The sequence below is a fragment of the Chelon labrosus genome (genome assembly GCF_963514085.1).
Source record: "Chelon labrosus genome assembly, chromosome: 20".
Lineage (NCBI taxonomy): Eukaryota > Metazoa > Chordata > Actinopteri > Mugiliformes > Mugilidae > Chelon > Chelon labrosus.
In genome coordinates, this window is record NC_140353.1 from 7,968,993 (window position 1) to 7,989,392 (window position 20,400).

Genomic DNA, 20,400 nt, shown 5'->3' on the forward strand with positions numbered 1-20,400 from the left:
CTTAAAATGATCCCCAGCTATATCTTAAACGTTTCAAAGTACAAAGCATGGATGCAATAAAATGAACTACTGCACAATTTCATGCTATCTACATACTGTAAATATCAATGATTATTACTCCAAGTTGTGCACACACACACAAGCAAACAGACATTTTGTTCAAATTATCATCTTAACCTTGCGTTTTTTAACCATATTCCTTTGCTACATAAAATCAAGGACAGATGGTGAGTTGGTTTTCATTTATTAAAATAGCCGTTGCTGTGAGTTTTATATGGGGAGTTGTATCTGAAAAGTTTAAAGGAGTATTGATTGATATTTTTGGCCACTTGGGGGCAGCGTAACAAGCTGTGAGCACAACACAGACATATTATCGGCTGCAGCGTTGAGGAATAATTCTTCGGGGTTCTCCACAACCAGGGCCTCCTCTCACATTGCACGTAATCGTTTGATGCATTGCTAATGCATTAATATTGACTGGTCTAGCTTAAACGGTTTGTTTTTCTGGGTGGTGGCTTGCTAACTAATGCTCGGCGAGGGCTTCATAACTCTTGCCCGTGTCAATACTTGTAGTCGATTCACTGGTTACTATATTATGATGGATAGGTTGATAAAACAGTAGCAGTCTAAACAATGTTGTTATTGAGCCGTTGCGCTGAATGCATTTGGGTCTGTCATCCGTCTACCCGGCATGCGTGTCTGTGTGTGTGTGTGTCTTCGTTTGCATATACAAGCATGAGAGGAAGACAGTGTTTGATGTAAAATTATTGAGTTTGTGGCATGACAACATCCTTATTGTCCACGCTCTCCCTCTCTTCCTATACTTCGTTTGCCTTACTACTGTAATCCTATTAAACGCCCCCTTAAGAAATCTCGGAAAGATGGACTGCGGGCCCAAAGATGTTGGACTTGGGCCTACTGAATCTTACACACTAACAGACTGGCTTCAGCAGATTTTTGTGTGACGACTGAAAAACTGGGGGTTACACACTCAACACTTGTGACTGATGATGGATCTACATGACTCGTCAAACTGAAGTCAACCGAATACATCAAGCTCTTGCGTAGGGCAACAGTTGTGGTATGCTCTACAATGAACATTACATAGGCACTCGTGCGCCCACCACAATTCAGTTAATCTCTGCTCCATATCTGTGGTCCAGGTTCGCTTTCTCGCCACTCTCCTGCTCTCGCTGTTCGCCACCCTCTCTTTTTCATTGGCTGATGGCAAAACGTGTTTGCAGATGGGTCTTTTATCAGGTCACACTACCTGATTGCGTTCAGGTTCGACTCAGAAAATTCAAACGTTCGATTGACTGCGACTGAGGTTGGGTTGGGATCTGTTCCCCTCACACACTTGCAGATTCACATCTTCACACCCTCACACACTAACAGATTTCTGTGCCAACTACCATCTCTCTAGTGCAGACTGGTGTAGACTTTGCCCAAGTGGGTAAACCGCAATAGCTTTGTGTAATCAAGGCTTTCACTACACCAAGGATATTTCCGTGGCAGTCAAAGTCAGTTCTTCTGTTCAGTCATATATTTACAGCGTCAATGACAATTAAAATTTACAGACTGTGGAGCCTGAAACTCCCAGAGGAAGAATTAAGCCAGTAGCAGCAAGGAGAAACTCCCTTTGAACGGGAAGAAACCTTGAGTACGACCCAGCTCATATGGGGAACCATCTGCTTGAGGCCGGCCGGGTAGAGAGACAGGAAAAAGGAGGGAGGTGAGACAGAAGAGAGGGATATCAATGCAGCAGAAGCAAGAAGATAAATACATGCATACAGACAGAGAGAGAGACATTGAGTTAATGACCTGCCGTGCAGCAGCAGCATATGAATGAATGGCGAGAGAGTAGAGTAGTGCGCCATGGAAAGTCCCCCAGCAGCCTAGGTCTACAGCAGCATGACTAAGGGATGGTTAAGTGTCACATGAGCCAGCACCAACTATGAGTTTAACCAAAAAGTAGAGATGCCTCCCAAACCCAAACTGGGAGTTGGTTCTACAAAAGAGGAGTCTTTATGTTTTTGCTAGGTTAACCCCGATAGCCCACGCTACTCTGGCAGGACATTTAATGGTTTTATTAACCTAGACGACCACGGCAAAACCACAACACTGAATCTCGAGTTCCTTTCCCGATTGGGTCTCTTCCGATATGTCACACTCCTGTCGTGCAACCGTTTTCCCCGTAAGCAAACAAATACATTAGTCTTGACTACCAGTGGCTAATTCAACACGAATAACGAATTACAGCTGACCTTGGCTGTTTATGGGAGCAGCTGTTTTGCAATTAAAATCTGCATTTTATCATGCAAACCGTCCACATGCGCCGGAGGCAAGCTATTATTCGAGCAATTTGCAACAATTCCCCAAGTCCAGCAGCGTTATCAGGACTAGCCCAGTTCGCGTTAACGTTCATTTGGTAGGCATCTTCAGGGGTGTTGGTATGGGCCTAAATGATGCTCATCTGGATGCAGGCTGCTCTAAAACACCGTTCTGAGACAAAAAGGTGTTGATGTAGCCTGCGACTTTCCTCGTGGCTTGGGGGGATTTGGGTGTTTTGATGCCATAAACTCTGTAAAGTAAAGTTAAGCAAAGCGAGGGTCAAGAATTCCCCTCTGTGAACAGAACCCATAAATCGCCGTTACGGCCCTGGTCCCAGACACGTAAACACAGCCGGTTTCAGAGCAAGCACTTGGAGGGAGAGAAGATATTCTGGGTTATCTCTGTGAACCGGTGCCTTCCCCTGGCACACACTTCGCTTGCCTTCCATGCCAGATAAACATGTTGTTCCAAACACTGGTTCAACACACGGCGACGGGAGGAGATTAAGACCGACTTAAGTTTATCATAAATGAAGTGCAAAGTCGACAGTTGTGTGGCCCGCTGCCTCTCAATAGTAAAACCACCAACTGGGGTATTTAGGAGGTGATGGGAGCTGTGCAATAGCTGCCACCAGGCATTCCAGTGCTGAGGTAGGCTCTAATCCTCTGCTCCTGGCTCGCTCCTGACAGAGGAAGAAACAGCGGGGAGACACGTTCACAAATCAGCATTTATTGTGCCATCAAGACTGTTTTATGGCTGCCTCTGAAAGACACTGATCCTCCAGCTTTGTAGTTTATCTTAGAAGTCTAAATCCAGCGAATAATTGGTGTGAAGTCAGTATTTCTTAAAAATAAAAAATAAAATAATTGGATTAAAAAATTAATAATGCCCGCATCAGAGTAAAGAAACTCAGATTTTTTAAAACCCATGCCGTTTAACTATTTATCTGGTTCTACTACTTGATCAGCATTCCACACCACATCTCTTCTATTTTCTTTCCGTTAGTGGAAGCACTTTCTGAAAGTTGCAAGAAACCTGAGGTGAGCAGTGTCTTCTTGCTGCAGGAAACCCAACACCTTCTTGCACGTGCGGGGGGACTTAAAATCCGCATTGCAAGTCAATTCTATTCTCCCCATTCTGTCTCTTTTTGATTCCACGCCCTCAAAAACCTTGAAAACTGTGCAGAAGGATATAAAAACCACACTTCAAGACGAGGCCGGCGAAGCTCGCGTGATGCTTTCGACGTCAACCAGGACGGTCCCTGCCATCTTAGTGTCTCCACACCGGCTTACTGCGGCGGCAGACTGACACAGTAACAGACACGTATCAGCTTACTATAATAACACCTAGCCAACATGCCGAGTAATCCGCCATTTTGCTTCAGAGCACTGTAAATATGTATTGTCATGCTACAGTGGAAGGCACGGGGGAAATCTTCATCTTTTAACTGTAACTGCGTGGCAGACGCGTAATTGAGCTCCAAGTCTTTGCAGAGAAGATGTGGGTGGCGTCGCGTGCCAAGAGAGCCGACATAAAGCGAACGCGGGCAGTACGCGAGTCTGCTTCGCACATCTACTGTAAGTACGCCTCTTCCTCTCCTCTCTGCCTCGCAACCTACTGTAACTCTACTCTCAGGCTCTCACACAAACGAACAAGTCCTACAGCAGCCTTAAGCCTGGAAACACCCTCTTGCTGATCTTTCTCCCCTTCTTTTCATCTCCTCCCATGCTCCCTCAAATCTCCCTCTGTCCTCTTTAGTCCTTCTTTCCTTCCCTACCTTCTCCTCATCCTCCACCTTCCGGCAACCTCCTTACCCTCCCCTCTCCGCCTCTCCCTAGCTCTCTCTCTCCCATGCACTCCATCTACGTCTCTCGCTCTCTTTGTAGGTATTTCCCTTGCTGATGTTGTCCATCGAGAGCCAGCGATTGTCTGCGGGTGAGAGCAGAGCAGAAGAGCGGAGCCGATTACTGCAATGCAGAGCGACCAAACAACATCAGGGCCGCTGCAGCCGGCGCCGCGTGTTTGCGTGTGCGCTTGTATGTACAGTTTGTGTACATATTTAAATGGACTTTGTTTACCCGTGCGTTTGTATTTACATGCAGGAAGCGCGCACGCATCCGCGGCACCGACGATGGAAAAAAATGTTTGCGCGAGCGGTGACCAGCTCAACCACAACTATTTGTCATGGCCAAACACCAAAGCTTCTGCAGCTATGCACCATGACTTTTAAATAGATCTCTTTTCACTGACATCAAACCGTGCCCGAGTGTGCATTTTTAATACCCTGCATGTTTATGCAGAGAAGAATATGGCTTCATGCCTTCACACACACACTCACACACACACACACACACACAGAAAGGATCCGCCTATCGCAGCTCAGGCTAAATCTATTATGCAAAATGACAGTGTTTTAATCAGGCTAATTGTCCAGCTCCTCGCCGTGTCTCTGCCATCTCTACTTAACCGACGCCGCATCCGAATAGTCTTTTTTTTTTTTTTTCTCCTTAAGAATAAATGACACAGCGGTGGAGGAAGTGCGAGAGGCAATCTAAGCCACAGAGGCCCACAGGCGTTTGAAGTCTAAAGACTCTTTCATCCTCGACTCTGGGAAATGAATGATTTTTTTCACACAGTGACAGGACAGCTCTGACAGGACCCAAACACATGAACCATGGCGAAGCTGTCAGATAGTCAAACACACGGACGCGTACAGTACACGCGCGTACAGGGAAACACAAGTGCGGGGTACACACACACACAGAGACACGCACACACACACAGCTGGAATCGGTCCAGAGCAGAAAGTGTGGCAAAAATCCGTGTTCACTGGCGAGGAAGTGAGAAGGAAGCGTAAAAAGTGAGAGAAAGGGAGTGAATAGGACTCGGAGAATGATGCTATAATTAGCAGTTTGTTGCTTTAACTGGCATTTAGTTTTAACTGGGCTTCTTTGTCTCTAGACACAATGGGGCTGATGTGGCATGAGTGAACTACACAGCTTAGAGGATTAAGGCTGGACTGAGGCTGTGCCGCTCTCTCCGTCACACGCGCGCGCGCACACGGAGGCGTGCGCGCTGAGCTCGCTGCACAAACACCCGCCTTCACACACTTTCTTAAACACACACTCGCACCTACAATCAAAAGGCACACCCCTTCTGAATGTACACGCGGTCCCGAGTGTGCGCAAACGCACCCACGGGGGGATTATCTGTGCAACAGACTTCTGAACACCGAGAGGGAGGAGGCGTCTCAAGAGTTGTGCTCATCGTGGTGGGATGGAAGGAGTACAGGAGAAAGAAAGAAGGAAAGAAACAAACAAAAAAACACACGCACACTCCAGCGTGAGCTACCCGTGTGCGTCGAGCAGCATATAAAACAGCACCTTTCCGCGTCCGTCCGTGTAAGGCCGAGCCGGCCGCCGGAGCAACGCGAGGGAAGGGGAAGCAGGGGAGAGTGGAAAGAACAAAAGAAAAAAAAAAAAAAGGTGAGGAGAGCAGAGGAGTGAAGAGGCGAGGAGAGGGCGAGAGAGGGGGGGAACGAATCAGATGAGGAGATGAAAGCGCAGGAGGGAGGGAAGATCATTACAAAAGAGACACCAGCCGGAGAGAGATGGAGCAATTCACGACCTCGGCCCCGGGGGCCACCAGCCTTCTCATGTCCTTATTTCACAAATAGATTGTATTGATTTTATACCATTAATGCGGCGGATTCCACACTATTGGCTTCTACCTGCACCTTTTAGTGTGTGAGGAACCCTGCAGGCGCTCAGCTTTACTCAGCTCTCATCTGATCCTTTCGCCGTGGACGGTCGTGCGGGTCCACACTTCAAAACCGCTTCTTTCATGCGCTATTAAGTCAACGGAGAGCGTGAGCTTGCATTCACCGGGATCAGGGCATGTGTGTGTGTGTGCGTGTGTCACATAGCAGCTGCTAAGGTTTTAGTTGTTTTTTTTATATAGCACCCTTTATTGTATTTCGTGGGTCGGCGGTAAGAAGGCTGAACCAGATGCAGAATCATCCTATACATTAATATAACATGATCCCTTACAGGAGAGCTTCGACACGCAAAAACTAAGAATAAATATATTCACAACTGCCTCTACTATTGGTAGGAGATGAAAGCATAAAAAGGTACCTCCGTAAAAGATAATAATTGATAGTTGATAGAAGTGTCTGTCTTTTTTTTCTCTTTTTTTTTTATTCGACAAAACAAAATGCCTTTACGTCCTGGGTTTTAGTCCGCTGTTCTTTTTTTTTTTTTCCTTTTCATTATTTTTTTCTCCATTCAATTTTCCACTGAGAAATACTTTAAAATCAATAACCTCTGTGCCTTTGTCCAACGAAAGAAAACGTGGAGCGGAGAGGTCCTTGCGGCCCCGTTAAGTCTGGCTAATGAAGAGATCCAAAATGCATCCATTGCCAGCGATGTCCTTCTGTGAATCGGCCTTCCTCCGTTGTTGTGTCTTGGATTTTAAAAAGGAAAAGAAAAGAAAAGAAAAAAAAAAAAGCATCTGATCTTTATCCTGTCTTCCATCAAACCGTTTCTGGATAAGTCCCTCGTCATAGCCCTGTAAAAATTCAAACTGGATGAGCAAATTAAGTTAACTGGATGACATGATGAAAATGAACAGAACTGCATACAAACGACTCCAATATTGACTGGGTATATTATTATTTTTGGCTCATCCAGGGAATGCAATTATTCGGCGGGTTTTTTTTTTTTTTTTTGATTGGTTTCAGTCTCAGTCGTCCATCAGCATCCCATCCATTGGTAGTCAAACCTCTTTGTTTAGATAAATAGATCTGTATTCATAGAAAAATAAGCATTGACCACACTGCTGGCTGTTCATTACTAAGGCACTTGGCTGTTTTGTTTTTTTTTCCGGTTATTTCTCTTCTCGCTTCGTCCCTCCCGTTCCCTCCGTCGTTTCGCTTCGGCTCGCTCCACACCTTCCGGCTGTCCCAGTTTATGACTCCGTGTTTGATGTTGCAATGAGCAGCTGGTGTGTTTCACCCCAGCGCGGGTCTTTCGAGAGTGATAACATGAACATTGAACGCCCACCGCCGCCACTACCACCGCGCTCGCCTCTCGCTAATTGTGGCGCCGAGTGGAAAGAAAAAGAACCGAGCCTTGGTGTTTTATGACCGTGGAGAGGAAAATATCGTAGTAGCTGCAGCTGAAGTTTCGCCTCCGGGCGGAGATCTGGGATCAGCTAATCCTTGCCAAACACCAACCTATATATGCCAGTAGTGGGGAAAATACAAAAACTGACCTCAGCTTGTTATCCAGGAATAAACATAGTGTGTAGTGTAGTCCCGCTCCCCCACAGGCTCCTCTCAAAGCCATGCCAACCTCTGTACAGGAGTCATTGTTACTGGATGATTCACCGCCAGAGAGGGAGATGATGAGGAGACAAGAGAAGGGGGGGGGGGGGGGGGGGGCAGCAGGGAGAGGAGGCGGAGGAGGGGGGAGGAAGCGGAGGAGTGTTAAAACTGGTAGGAGCCGTCCAGCACCTCCATGTAGTCCGGTGTGGTCCTCAGTCTGGCCCTCTGCTCTCCTGCTCCCTGCTCGCCCTGGCTGCTACCACCTGCTGTGGAGCTGGCAGTGGTGACTACGAGAGTTTGGTCAGGCCTTGCGTCCTGCGTGGAGTCTTGCGGATGCGGGTACCGGGGCGGCGGCCTCCCGTACCTGTCCGGCAGATCTCGGAACTCGGGTGTGGGGAGTCTGAAGAGGCAGTCCACCAGCTCGACCTTAGGGGTTGGGCCTTGGCTGTCGATGACCGTGGGGCACAGCATGCTGTTCCCGGGGACCGTGGGGAGTGGTCCCATGGCTCCTGTAACAGTGTTGATGGGTGACGAGGACACCTCCAGAGCCCACTCCCTATCCTTATCCACTGCAGAAGTATATCCCCCATCGCACTCTTTTGAAGCTGCAAATGTCTGCTGCTGCTGCTGCTGCGGCCGCTGTTTCACCGCCGAGTCCTGCCCGTCTGTGTAGATGGGGTTGCTACACATGCGCGCGGCCGCCGCAGGGTCGAGGCCCTTTGAAGCAGCCTCCGGGGGGAAGATGGTGTCGTAGACGTGGTTGTGTTCGGGCGGCGGCAGGGGCGGCGTCTCCGGAAGGCCGTGGTGATGGTGGTGGTGGTGGTGCGACTGCTCGGTGAAGATCCCACACTCCATCTGGATGCCGGCCAAGTCTACCTCTCCCTGGCGGCGGAACGGCAGCTTGTCCCTCCTCCTGAGGGCGTAGGCGATTAGTGCAGCTGCCGCAAAGAATGCAGAGACAAACAACACCAGCAGGCTGAGCACTAACACCGACAGAGGGATTGAGTCCTTCCCCGGAGGGATCAGGGGTCCCAGCCCTGAGCCGGGGTAGCTGACTGATACGCCGCCGTCTGCGGCAGTGGAGGTGGCTGTCTGCTCCTCGTGCTCCTGGTCCTCCTGGGGCTCCAACTCGGGGCAGAGCAGCTCCATGGAGAGGGAGCGCAGGTCGACACCTTTGGTCTTTTCCGGGGAGTGGCACACCACCTCTCCGACCACCACCACAGCGCTGAGACCCTCCAGCCAGCGCTTCAGCGGAGCCGCCTCACAATTGCACTCCCATGGATTCTGCTGCAGGTCCACCTGGAGAAAGACATAACCCCACAGCGCCTTGTCATTGTATAATAGCACACAAATTACTGCGCTGGCATGCAATGCAAATTCATGAATCACTTCTGTGGAATGCAGCAAGAAAATTAGTTTCACAGCATTTTCGTAACACAATGCACCTCTCCTGTAAATGATTTTTAATATTCAGATGATGAATAGCACTGGTTATTGTAAATAACGCTATTATGGGCTCATCAAAACATTAGAGTCCAAATATTTAGTGAATGGCTATGCACACGCTTCGGTCTATTCTCAGCCGGCTTGTACCTCTTCTGAAAACCTGTTCTCATGAGTACTACAGCAGGTTACAGGAAAACTTTAGTTTACAATCAAAACCACTCATACTTTACACAAGTGGTTATTCACAAAATTCCCCGGCAGTTTTTATTTTTTGTGACGAGCGTGTGAGAGCATGACAGCGCTTTGTTTTTAACAAGAGGCGAGGTGTGCAGCTCCACGCTGCGCTATAATCCTGTGGCACGCAAATCCAATTTTCCCGTCGCAGGCTATCGATTGTGTGTCCTAAAAACTAACTGAAATATTCACTTTGCCGCACTTTGAAAAGACTAAAGCAGATTATGCACAAAGGGAATCACTTACATCACGCCGCATTGTCTGCAGGACTAATCTGTTCCATATCTTTAGCAATGACACTGGCAATGAAAGCTGCTGTTCTCTCTGTCACACTTCCAAGGAGCTCGCGCAAATGTTGTCATGCTAATTTGGTTAGGCCATCTCCCTGGCTCGCAGGAAAAGAGATGGACGCTTTTCAAGATGATTCAGCATTGCTGCTGCTGCTGCTGCTGCTGCTGCGGGAGCCGCGGCGCAGCAACCTCCCCGTGCCTTGCGCCGAACAACCGGATCCTCCTTCGCTTTATTGAAGTTAGCCCACTGTGGGCCTTTGTGTGGCTTTCATAATGGCATAATTGCGACTGGGGAGGAGGGCGAGCGAGAAACAACCCACCGCTGCAGTTTTCGAACAACTGCATTAAAAGGAAAGTGCGGCTTTAAAGCTTTCTGCGTTATTGTGACACATCTGGGCTGGGATGGGGCAGAAATGAGAAAAGTGGCATTTTAAATAAACGCCGCGCGACCAAAATGTCATCTCGCTTTTTGCCGTTTCATAACTTTCATAATCTTACATCTGGTTGAAGCTCTTGAAGCATTTTATTGTTTGCTTTCACGCACTTCCCGGGGGCTTTATCCCCCTTCTCTTTTGCGAGCATCTGTCCGACGCATCCAACGCTGTTTAGAATTTATACGCCTGGTCACCTAGTGTGCGATTTGCTGTCATCTTGTCAATCAGAAGTCTGCTCTGACGGGAAATTATAGACCCTCGGTTAGCCCGACAGGTGCTGGATGCAGGGAAAGCACGACTGCATGAGAACAATATTTATCGTGAGCATACTAGTAATTATACTTACAAATCACATACAGTGTGTTAACGATAAAAAAGAGGCTGACTGCGTTTCAAGCACAACTTTCATCGTTTTGATTCCACCTGTGATGATATTCAGGATTCAAGATCCTTTGTCATATTGAAACTCGACTTAAATAAAGGAGTCAGTTTGACAGGAACTGCCATTCTCCAGCCACAGAAGAGCATATTTGCTCTTGTGGGTTTTTATCATTATGATGGAGAGCAGAGATTAAGCAATAACTGTCCGAAATTTACTTGAACGCTATAAAAAATTCATATCGGGGGACAAATTCTGAATGTTCCCCGGCGAGCCGCGTGCTCTCCTAATTGATCACTTCGCCCGCACAGCAGTATCCTGTCAGTCATTAGGACTGCTCCGTTTATTTCGCAGAAGCCTCGTCAATGCGAGCAGGTTTTCTGGAAGTTGCGGCGCAGGGATTTCGCGGGAGTCTCTGGCGACGAGGCGCCCCCACCCCGTGCTGCAGCTTGCCAAGCCTTCTCCGTGCCGATGAATGCGTTTCATTGTCTTCTGAACAACGCACGGCGCGAACGTAAAAACGAGAGCAGGGGGAATCTGCAAAATGAGAAATGAAAAACGTCTGCGCTGGAGATCTGTTTCCGTGGCTACAGCGCAGGTGAGATGTTACGCGCGCAGAGTCGAACTATCACGTCAAAGCGGCTCGCTCACTCTGCGCTTACGCCGTTGGACGGGATCAGTTTGTGATGTCGAGTGCATTCCTGGAGATTTTTTTTGCTTTTCTGAAGTGTTGCAATTTACTTTCATCGTGTACTCACGCTCCCCACCCCGACTCCCTCCCGCCTCCATCATAGGCTCCTACCTCAGATAGTGATTTCCCATATTTCCCAGAGCGGCTTCAACGAGCCCTCGAGAAGGGCCATGAACTTGTTCTATCCAGTGGTTTGTGTTTCATGTTGGTGGAGAGACAGCGGCAGTAATAGCAAAGAGCAAAGAGCAAGAGTTTCTGGTCCACCGAGTCGACTGTCAGTGGAGAAATTGGCATCTTACTCTGTGTGATTGCTGAACATGAGTGCAACATGGCGAACCTAGAAGGAATCCCTTGATCTTTTATTCTGGGGGGGGGGGGGGGGGTAAACACTGACTTTTAAAGTTGCTGTGTTGGATATGTTGGATCATCTGTGTTCACAATGTGCTCCAAACTATTAGCATGCAGACGTCTGACACCTGCAGGATAATACCTTACTAGACTTAAAAAGCACTCAATAATCAGACACAGCAGAAAAATAACCTTTTAAAATGAGTCTACTTGTCACCACAGTCGGTAAAGGGCTGACTAATAATCCGCTCATTACGATCACACTTTGGGAACATTCTCATTTTGAAAAGTTTTCTATATCTGCAATAAATTGATCACAAATCCGTCACGGCGCGTTAAAGCGAGCATAAATACGCAATCTTTAGGTCAATAGGCCTTTAACTTTACACCACATTAACACCGAGTAAGTATCAAAATGTACTGATACCGAAATAATTCAGAAATAATAAGTCCCGCATTAATTATGTCATGCCACATTATCCACCCCCACACATAATTAAGTCCAAGTGGTTACTCGTCTCTTCATAGTAATAAAAATCTGGCTTTATTTTAAAAGAAAATGAATCTTACAGTGCAGCGGCGTGACTTTGAGCGGCTTTACTGGCGTGTAATGCTGAATCAGACACACTGAGACGACGGACGGTCAATGAGACCACGTCCAGCTTGTGTCCAGAAACGTTACATGCGTCTTTTAAGTTTGCCAGAAAACTCTAAATCTGCTAAAAGCCTTTACTGAGCTGCTGTATTTATTCTTAAAACACCTGTCATAGTTTTGCTGTGCTGTGCAATTTCACCTGAAACACAGGTTTATTTTAGCTATATAAATAGTTATCACCACATGAACTGATTTAAGATTTAACAAAGAGGACGCGCAGGCGACTGAAAATAACGGCTATTACGGTGAACTTTTAGAAACTGGATCAATTTTCATCAAGCTACCATTGTTCGACTCACCTACTGTTGAGCCATTAACCGCAACATAACCCCCAATATTAGCTTCAGCAGTCAGACTCTTCTGTTGTGTCTGATAACAGTAAGAATTAGAGGTGGAGAATTGTGAATCACTTCCCCGATTGGAATCTTTTTGATACGCTTAAATTATTTTCTTGCAAACTAATAGTGATCACAGCGCCGCTGATAACGCCGCGTGTGTGTTTGACTCTCATTAGCTGTGTCAGTGTGTTGCGGCTTTAAACAGTTTTTTATTCAGCTCAGCTCAAAACTAGCCTATATCCCGTCCGACATTTTGACGAGGCGATTAAATTCAATGTCAAATCTGTACGGTACATACATATGAAGACGAAGCTGCATGGCTAGCCTCACATATAAACTGGAAACCTATAAATTCCACTTAGATATTCACAAAGTATTTGTTTAATCCACGCAACACCAAAGTGTAAAGCAATCAAATGGCCATTTTACAGTTGTGATCTTTGGACAGCCGTTTGCCTCTTTCTCCAAGACATTATGCTAAGCAATGCCAAACGTCTGTAGGCTAATATCTGACAAAACGGATATGAAAGTGCTATCAATCCTCTCATCTAGCTCTCATCCTCTAATAGCTCAGCAGCCATGACTGTTTCTGCAGCGTCCACTGTCTTTCAGCAAGCTTTTAACCAGGAAGTAGCTCTGTGCTTATCATGACTTAGCTGGATTTTGAACATAACTTTACGCGTCCCCTGAGAGACGCATGGCATAAAAGGAAACACAATCCCCTTGTTTCTTTCCGTCTTCATCAATCAAAGAGAGCATCTCTGAACAAGATAAGCACTGCTTGGTTCAAACATGAACGGTTGTGGCAGCCAGGCTACCCATGGCGCTGGGGCAACCTTCTTCCAGAAAGGGGAGTGGCAAATGCAGCTAATTTGCATTTAAAGCTGAAACAGCCCATTTGGAAAAAACTAAAAAAGAGGCGTATACAGTCATGGTGGAACGAACAACCTGTGAGGTATTTTGAGCTGAAAATTTGAAAGACACATTCGGGGAACACGTGAGACTTATATTAACTTGTTAAAAATGGGTATGATATGGGACCTTTAATATCAACCTCACTACTGGGACCTTTAATCGCCATACTGTTTTAAATAGTGAGCTCACTATAGGTGGATTTATTATTGCTTTTGGACAGAGCTGTGTTTATAAGATAAGATAATCCAGCTGGCTGCTGTTTATTACTCATATTTAGCATACAGACATTAAGTCTTCTTTAAGTATAGCTGGAACAAAGCAAATAAGAGCGTATTTCACTTTCAAATATTTGTGCGCATAAATTGAATGTTTCTAAAAAATACGGTGCCCGAATCAAACTGTACTGTACACACTGGTTTGATGAGGCACCAACACTGACTCAGCTAAAACTGATCATCAGGTGAAGCTATGTATGTTGGGCATTACCTGCAATCGTTTCCTGCCCAATTTACACATGGTGAATGCTGTGTTACTGTCATTATTATTATGTTTTTTCCTGTAATTGGTGAAAAATGGCCATGGGCAAGTTTCTTCATAACACCTGGCAATGACAAGAAAGTGTCGCTCAAATACATGGGATTTACTGAAAGACGTATGTTTTCCTGAACTGTACGGCTTTCTGGCATTCACACTGATCTGAGCTGATTCACACAACTTGATTTAATTACTATTTTTTTTTCATCGGTTTAAGACGCTGTTGCTCTTCTGCTTCAATAAATGTGTCTAGTTAAGAAACCACGCACAAAATATTCGTCTCTTTAATGTCAAACTAGTGTTTTTTTCCAAGGTATTTTTTCACATCAGTGTATGCAAGTGGGTGTAACAGCATAATCCTGTTCTTGATAGTGACAATGACTCTAAGCTTTACATGCTGCTGCTTTTCTGATTATCAAAAATGGACTGCTTTTTTTTTTTTTTTCCTCTCCCCAGCATCTGTGAGCAAAAGCCTACTGCCATTTGCATTACCCTTTGATTTTACTGTGCAAACCCTGGCTCAAAAAACACACACCAGCGCCCAGAAATCCCACTTCCCGAGCTTCAAACAGGCCAGCAATAAGTCAACAGGTGATATCATTGTCACATTATTTCCTGCAGACCATGGGCGCCGCTAATGTGGCTTTGTCAGAGTAATAACAACCCCTGGTAAATGAATGAATTCAATTACAGTGGCACAGATTTTGAGTGCTACAATAGTGATACCGCTGGGCTTTATGAATATGGCCCACTGTGTACTTCAATTTGGTGAATGCTTTAATGCTCTCGGACATCAGAGGTGTATAACAGCACAAAGAGCTAATACACTTCCACACGCTTCCTCCAGCTCCGTAAACCACTGTCGCGCTTCCACTGAGCAAACATTTTCGAAACAGGCTCTGAACCGCCAGCCTCACCCACACTACTAAGGATCAGGAATTGTGCATGGAGCAAAGTAAAATGGAAATTCACAATGACATTCGGGCTAATCTACACCCACCTCACCTCATTCTACTCCGGCTGTCTAAGAAAAGCCCTTTTACACTAAATTTGCCGAAGTGAGAGGAGGCAGGATGAAAAAATATATATAAATTAATTGTAATACCTCAGGCTCTGTACTTATCGCTGCATTGTGTAGCCTACAGCAACCAGGCGCATAAAGGTGCAGTCAAATGTGCGAGGGCAAGTTTCAAAAAAAAAAAAAAAGAAAAAAAAAAAGAAAATGAACAATAGTTTATACAGTCTGTTTACTGAAAGGTGCATTAATTACAACCGTGCTTAAAAACTTGAGCGGTTCAGCTTTCACTAGTTCGCCTCCTGATTTATTAAGACCACTTATGCAAATCAAGTCAATTGCAATTTTCCAATTAGAATACCTGAGGCGCAACAATGGTCCCACATGCCACAGCACAGAGCTCTCAGAACAACAGACGATGCAGATGACTGAGGAAACTGCAGCTGTGCCAGAGGCCAGGAAATCGGGGGGGAAAGAGAGAGAGAGGGGGCTGCTGCCAGAAGTTTTAAATGCGGGTATGGCTCAAACCAAGATTTTCAACTGGTTCTGTTTATTCCATCAAGCTGTGATAATGTAATGTGTCTTGGCAATCTTATTAGTTCTTTTAATCTCCTCATCTGACATTTGAAATAAATGTACTCTGTATAATTATGCACATTTTTTGTTTAGTAAATTGGCAGGGGGGGGATTCAACTCAATAATTTTCTCCACCCTGCCACTGTCACTCTACAGAATGCATTCTATCTGGCATAAATCTGCCAAAGGGGCTCATGCCAGGTATCGGACTCATTTACACAGGTCAAGGATCCACCTGCATCAAAACCACAGCGATCGGCTAAGTAATTAACTTTGTGCAAATTAAAAGGGGTACATATTTTATAAAACTCACATTTTCCGTGTCACAGATGAGATCCACTAAATACAAGAGTGTTGAAGAGAGTGTGTATGAAGAGGCCATGGCGAACACCGCTTGGTTAAACGTGCACGGTTGTTTTTGCTACTGGTTCTGTTTCATTTCTGCAAACTGGAAAGGCAGAAAGGGGCGGGGCAGCAGCAACCCATTAGCATTTAAAGCTACGGACGCGGAAACAGCCTGTCGAGAGCAGGGCTGAAGAATATTTGTATATCGTCGCGGTGGATTGAGCGATCCGTGAGGTATTTTGAGCTGAAACTTGAAAGACGTGCTCTGGGGACGTGTAAGACTTAAATTAACTTGTTAAAAAGGGGTGTGACATGGGACCTTTAATAATCTGTTAAATCGTGAGATGTAGAGGCATTACTTAGTGGATGTGTCCCCTGTTTCCGTGTAAAATTAAGCTAACCGGCTGTCGATGCTAACTTCACATTTAGCGAACAGATATTGGATCTTATTACATGGCTCGAGGGAACGAAGTGTACTTCTCTTTAAAGATGGTGTTGTTTTTATTTAGTATATCAACAGGGAGATAATTCCTTCACCACTGCAACAGATTTTTTTTAGTCTGAATTTTGTAAAAACGGCTCATTTACACAGGTTAGCAGATCTGAATTTTTTTTTTTTCAAGCATCCACCTGCATCAAAACCTCTACAATCATTCAGTTAGTCGCGCAGTAATACAGATTCACACCAACCTGCACCAGGCCGGTGAGGTGTTCCAGTACGCCCTCCATGGGAAGCTGCAGAAGGTGATTATTCCTTAGATTGAGGCGAGCCAGATTAACTCCGGAGAACACGCCGAGGGGGAGACTCCTCAGCAGGTTGGCGTTGAGGAACAACAACTGGAGGGATGGCATGGAGTCAAAAGTGCCCGGATCTACTTCATGGATCTCGTTGTACTCAAAATATAGGTACCTAAAAAAACAGGACAGGAGGGGAGAGGTCACGGAGTTTCTATGCAGAGACTGAAACATGGACAATGGGAAATGGAAAAGCAAATGAGCCATTGTTAAAGTTAAATCTCTCGCTGCATCTCAGCCCATGGTGATATAACAACCATAAAAATACATCAAATATAATAACCTCACAAAGGCCACTAAGGACACCTCTTTGTCTCTTATTTAGAGCACAGTGTGCATTTTCACACATTTATAATGAAAAAGGTATTTATTTTGCAGTATTCTGCAGGTAAAATACCTCCACTGCAACCCAGCATGACAATTACGTCAATGAATATTCATGTTGCACGGTCACCAGCAGAAACCTGATTGAATCTTATCATTCCCTGAACATAAATTCTGAACTGATCAGTATCAAATTAGGTTGCATAATGTTACACTGAAGACTTCTGGCCTTGCCATGCCTGATTATCACGTTACATTTTTTTTCTTTTTTAATAATAGAAAGTATAACTGGAGGCTTTTCCTGCATGCTAGTCACCCAATCTACTTACACTGATAGAAGAAGCAATAGATCTGGTTTAAATTACTTACACCGCTCAAACATTAAGTCGCTAACAAAGGCTAACGAGAGGTTAAGAGGTAGACATTTTGCATGTCCAGAGAGGATCTTTAGTATTGATTAATAGTCATATTAATAGGTCTGCAGACTGTCTGAATCCCATCTTGAAATACCGAGCTGAAAACTAAAGCTAAATGGCATTTTGAAAATGAAGGTATTATGACACAGACCCTTCTGTAGATAGTGCAGCGTGAACGCCGACGTGTTGTCTTTCTCAATGTTTAATTTGCTGAATAAATACAATTACAGACTGTAGATATGTCTTATTTGACGATGAATTATCCTTGCAAGCTTAATCTGACAATGATGCACGTATGCATCACTCGCGTTCTGATTGTGAGCCCGCTTCCAAAAACATTCCTGGCATCACCCAGACGTCTCACCGTCTTATCAACACCTCTGTATGCAAATACGAAAAAAAAACATTAATTTTCACGTTGTCACTCATACCAGGCTCACACCTCGACTGGAGCATGCCATCAGCCAGCGTGACTAACAAATGACACTCCTGGAAGAGAATGGGCACCTTTCATTTCAATCAAACTCCAGCATAATGGTAATCATAATGTTCTGCGCCGTTCAATGCCGGTGTTACAGTGAGATTAATTTCCATATACTTATAAATGATTCTATAAATACATGAGCCGACACGTGGCTTTGGGTTATGAATTTTAGTCTGAAGTGCAGCGAAGGGGACGTGCTGTTGAAACGCTGCGAGGGATCCAACATGAAAAGCGTCCTACCTCAGATTCTGCAGCCCCAGAAACATGTGAGGGCTAAGCCTCTCCAGGTTGTTTCCATTCAGATACAGGCTCCTCAGGCTAGTCAGGCTGGAAAAGGCGCCCTCCTGGAGGTACGAGATGCGGTTGTTCCCCAGGTGAAGCAAGTCAAGGCTGGAGAAATTCCAGAAGTCCGTGCGGTAGATCCTCTGGATTAGGTTTCCGCTCAGGTAGAGCTTGCGGCCGTTGAGAGGCCGAGGCGTGAGCTGAGACACGTTGAGGAAGCCGTTCTCTTTGCAGTTGACGGTGAGGCCCAGGTCCGTGATGTGCAGGTTGCAAGTGCAGCCCAGGGGACAGATGATGGGGATGGGGGGTCGTGTTTGGTAACCAGCCACGGGGGGATTCTGGTTGGGCATCAGACTGCGAGGCGTTGGGGATATCCTGGAGGGGCGTGGCCTTTTGGTTGGCCTTGGGTGCCGGTCCCTGTCTTTGCGCTCGGCTGAGGAAGAGGACGACGAAGTGGAGGAAGTATGAGTGTTCTGGCGGGAGCCGTGCACCATAGAGGAGGGTTTAGTCGGCCTGACTCGCCCAGGATGCGAGTTGGGTTTAGAGTTAGGAGGCAAATGCTGCGGCTGGGATCCTGCTGATGGACCGCCCCCCTCTCCTTGTAGATCTTTATCCGGAAGGTCAGCACACAGCTCTTTGCGAGGGATTTCCCTCAGGTCCTTGCCGTGAAGGTGGAAGGGATATTCACAGGTAACATCCCCGACTACAGCCGTGTAGGGAATCTGACCCAGCCACTGCTGAAGCTGCACTGCCTCGCAGCCACAGTTCCAGGGATTCTCCTCCAGCTGTAGCTCCATCAGGGAGCGGCCGACGTACTCCAGGGTCCCAGCATATGCCAGGCTCTTCAGACGGTTTCCCCGCAGGTCCAGATGAGTCAGAGACACAGATCTGGTGGAGGAGGTGGAGGAAGAGAAGGGGGGGGGGGGGGGGGGGGGGGAAGTTAGCTAGGTTAGATGAAAGGGGAATCTGATAGCGAGAGAAAATAAAGCTACAAACATTCCACTGCAAAGATTTGCTTTTCGCTTTGTATCTGATGATCAGATTATTTATTTTTTTTTGCTATGTGAAATAGCACGCCACCAACTCAAAAGTGCAGTGATACGCGTGTCTGTATTTCTACAGATCGAGCTTGGCATAATTCAAAAGCTTAGCAAAAAAAAAAGATAATCAGATTCTAACCTGAACAGATGAGCAGGCAAGACGGGGATCAGGTTGTCATTCAGGATGAGAACCCGGAGCTTGTAGAGGAACCTCAGAGCACCGCTGTCAATTCGTTTGATCACGTTGTAGTCAGCCTGCAGGTAGGAGAGAGAAAATGTGATGAACGTGTAATTGCTGAAATTGGAAAATAGACAGATCTGAAAGCTCAGGCAGTCTCCCAGTGAAAGAAGAAAATGCACCGAGGGTTCAGGAGACTCTTTCAGCCAGACCACCTGCTAGCTATCAGCTATTTCTGTCACCGCTTCCTATTGTAATCTCCAAATTCTAAGCCAAATTCGTCAATAATTGCGTCAATCATGGATAATCAACAGGGATTATTCTCTCTCCCCCCCTGGACTACCTGGAGGTATTCCAGAGCCTCTAAGCCGGCGAAGGTGTCGTTTCTGAAGACCTCCAGCTTGTTCTCGTGGAGGTACAGACGTCTCAGTTTGGCCAGCCCGTTGAAGGCTCCCACTCGGATGTCCTGGAGTGCATTGTTGCCAAGGTTTACAGACACTGCGTTGCCAAGGTGCTGAAACCCGTTGCTATAGAGACGCCTCAGAGAGTTCCTCTGGAGGTTGAGTTTGAAAGGGCGGACCCATGACTGTGACACCTGAATGATTAATTAGAGGTCTGATTAGTTATCTTATTAATTACATGAATTTAACAGTTAGAAACACCCGTAAGCTACATAACAGACAAGGTATTAGAGCACGGCATTATAATAAGATAAAAAAAAGGCGCCGCAGTAAAGTGCAGCGTGCAATTCCACGTGCACAGCCAGACGCACGAAGAAGAAGAGTGATACCTGGCTGACATTGGTGAAGCCCCGCCCGTCGCAGTGCACGTGCAGCACGCCTTCTTTGACCTCGCACGTGCACGGCTCGAAGCACGGCTCGTCCACTTCCTCCTCGGAGTTGTCCACCAGAGGGGTGTGCGTGGAGGTGGGGGTGGGGGTGGGGGTGTGCGACGCCTGGGACAGACGCACGCACCCCAGGGCCACTGCCAGGGTGACCCACTGCATCCTCCTGCTTCTCCCTCT

The 20,400-nt window shown here is 46.3% G+C and overlaps 1 protein-coding gene across 1 annotated transcript; it reads right to left on the minus strand.

Moving 5' to 3' along the window:
- Positions 1-7,813: 7,813 nt before the first annotated feature.
- LOC311505926 (SLIT and NTRK-like protein 3) lies at positions 7,814-20,400 on the minus strand. The gene is made up of 6 exons (XM_084569753.1): positions 20,167-20,400; positions 19,720-19,971; positions 19,338-19,453; positions 18,117-19,046; positions 16,548-16,767; positions 7,814-8,956 (listed from the first exon to the last, which is right to left on the minus strand). Exons 1-6 carry the CDS (start codon positions 20,380-20,382, stop codon positions 7,820-7,822), a joined length of 2,871 nt encoding a protein of 956 aa, XP_084425879.1. The 5' UTR covers positions 20,383-20,400; the 3' UTR covers positions 7,814-7,819.

Coding starts and splice junctions, on each gene's coding strand:
- LOC311505926 (XM_084569753.1), bottom strand. CDS start 20,382: ATGCAGTGGGTCACCCTGGCAGTGGCCCTGGGGTGCGTGCGTCTGTCC. Junction 19,972..20,166: donor GCTTCACCAATGTCAGCCAG/GTATCACTCTTC, acceptor TTAATCATTCAG/GTGTCACAGTCATGGGTCCG. Junction 19,047..19,337: donor TTGCCTGCTCATCTGTTCAG/GTTAGAATCTGA, acceptor CTCCTCCACCAG/ATCTGTGTCTCTGACTCATC.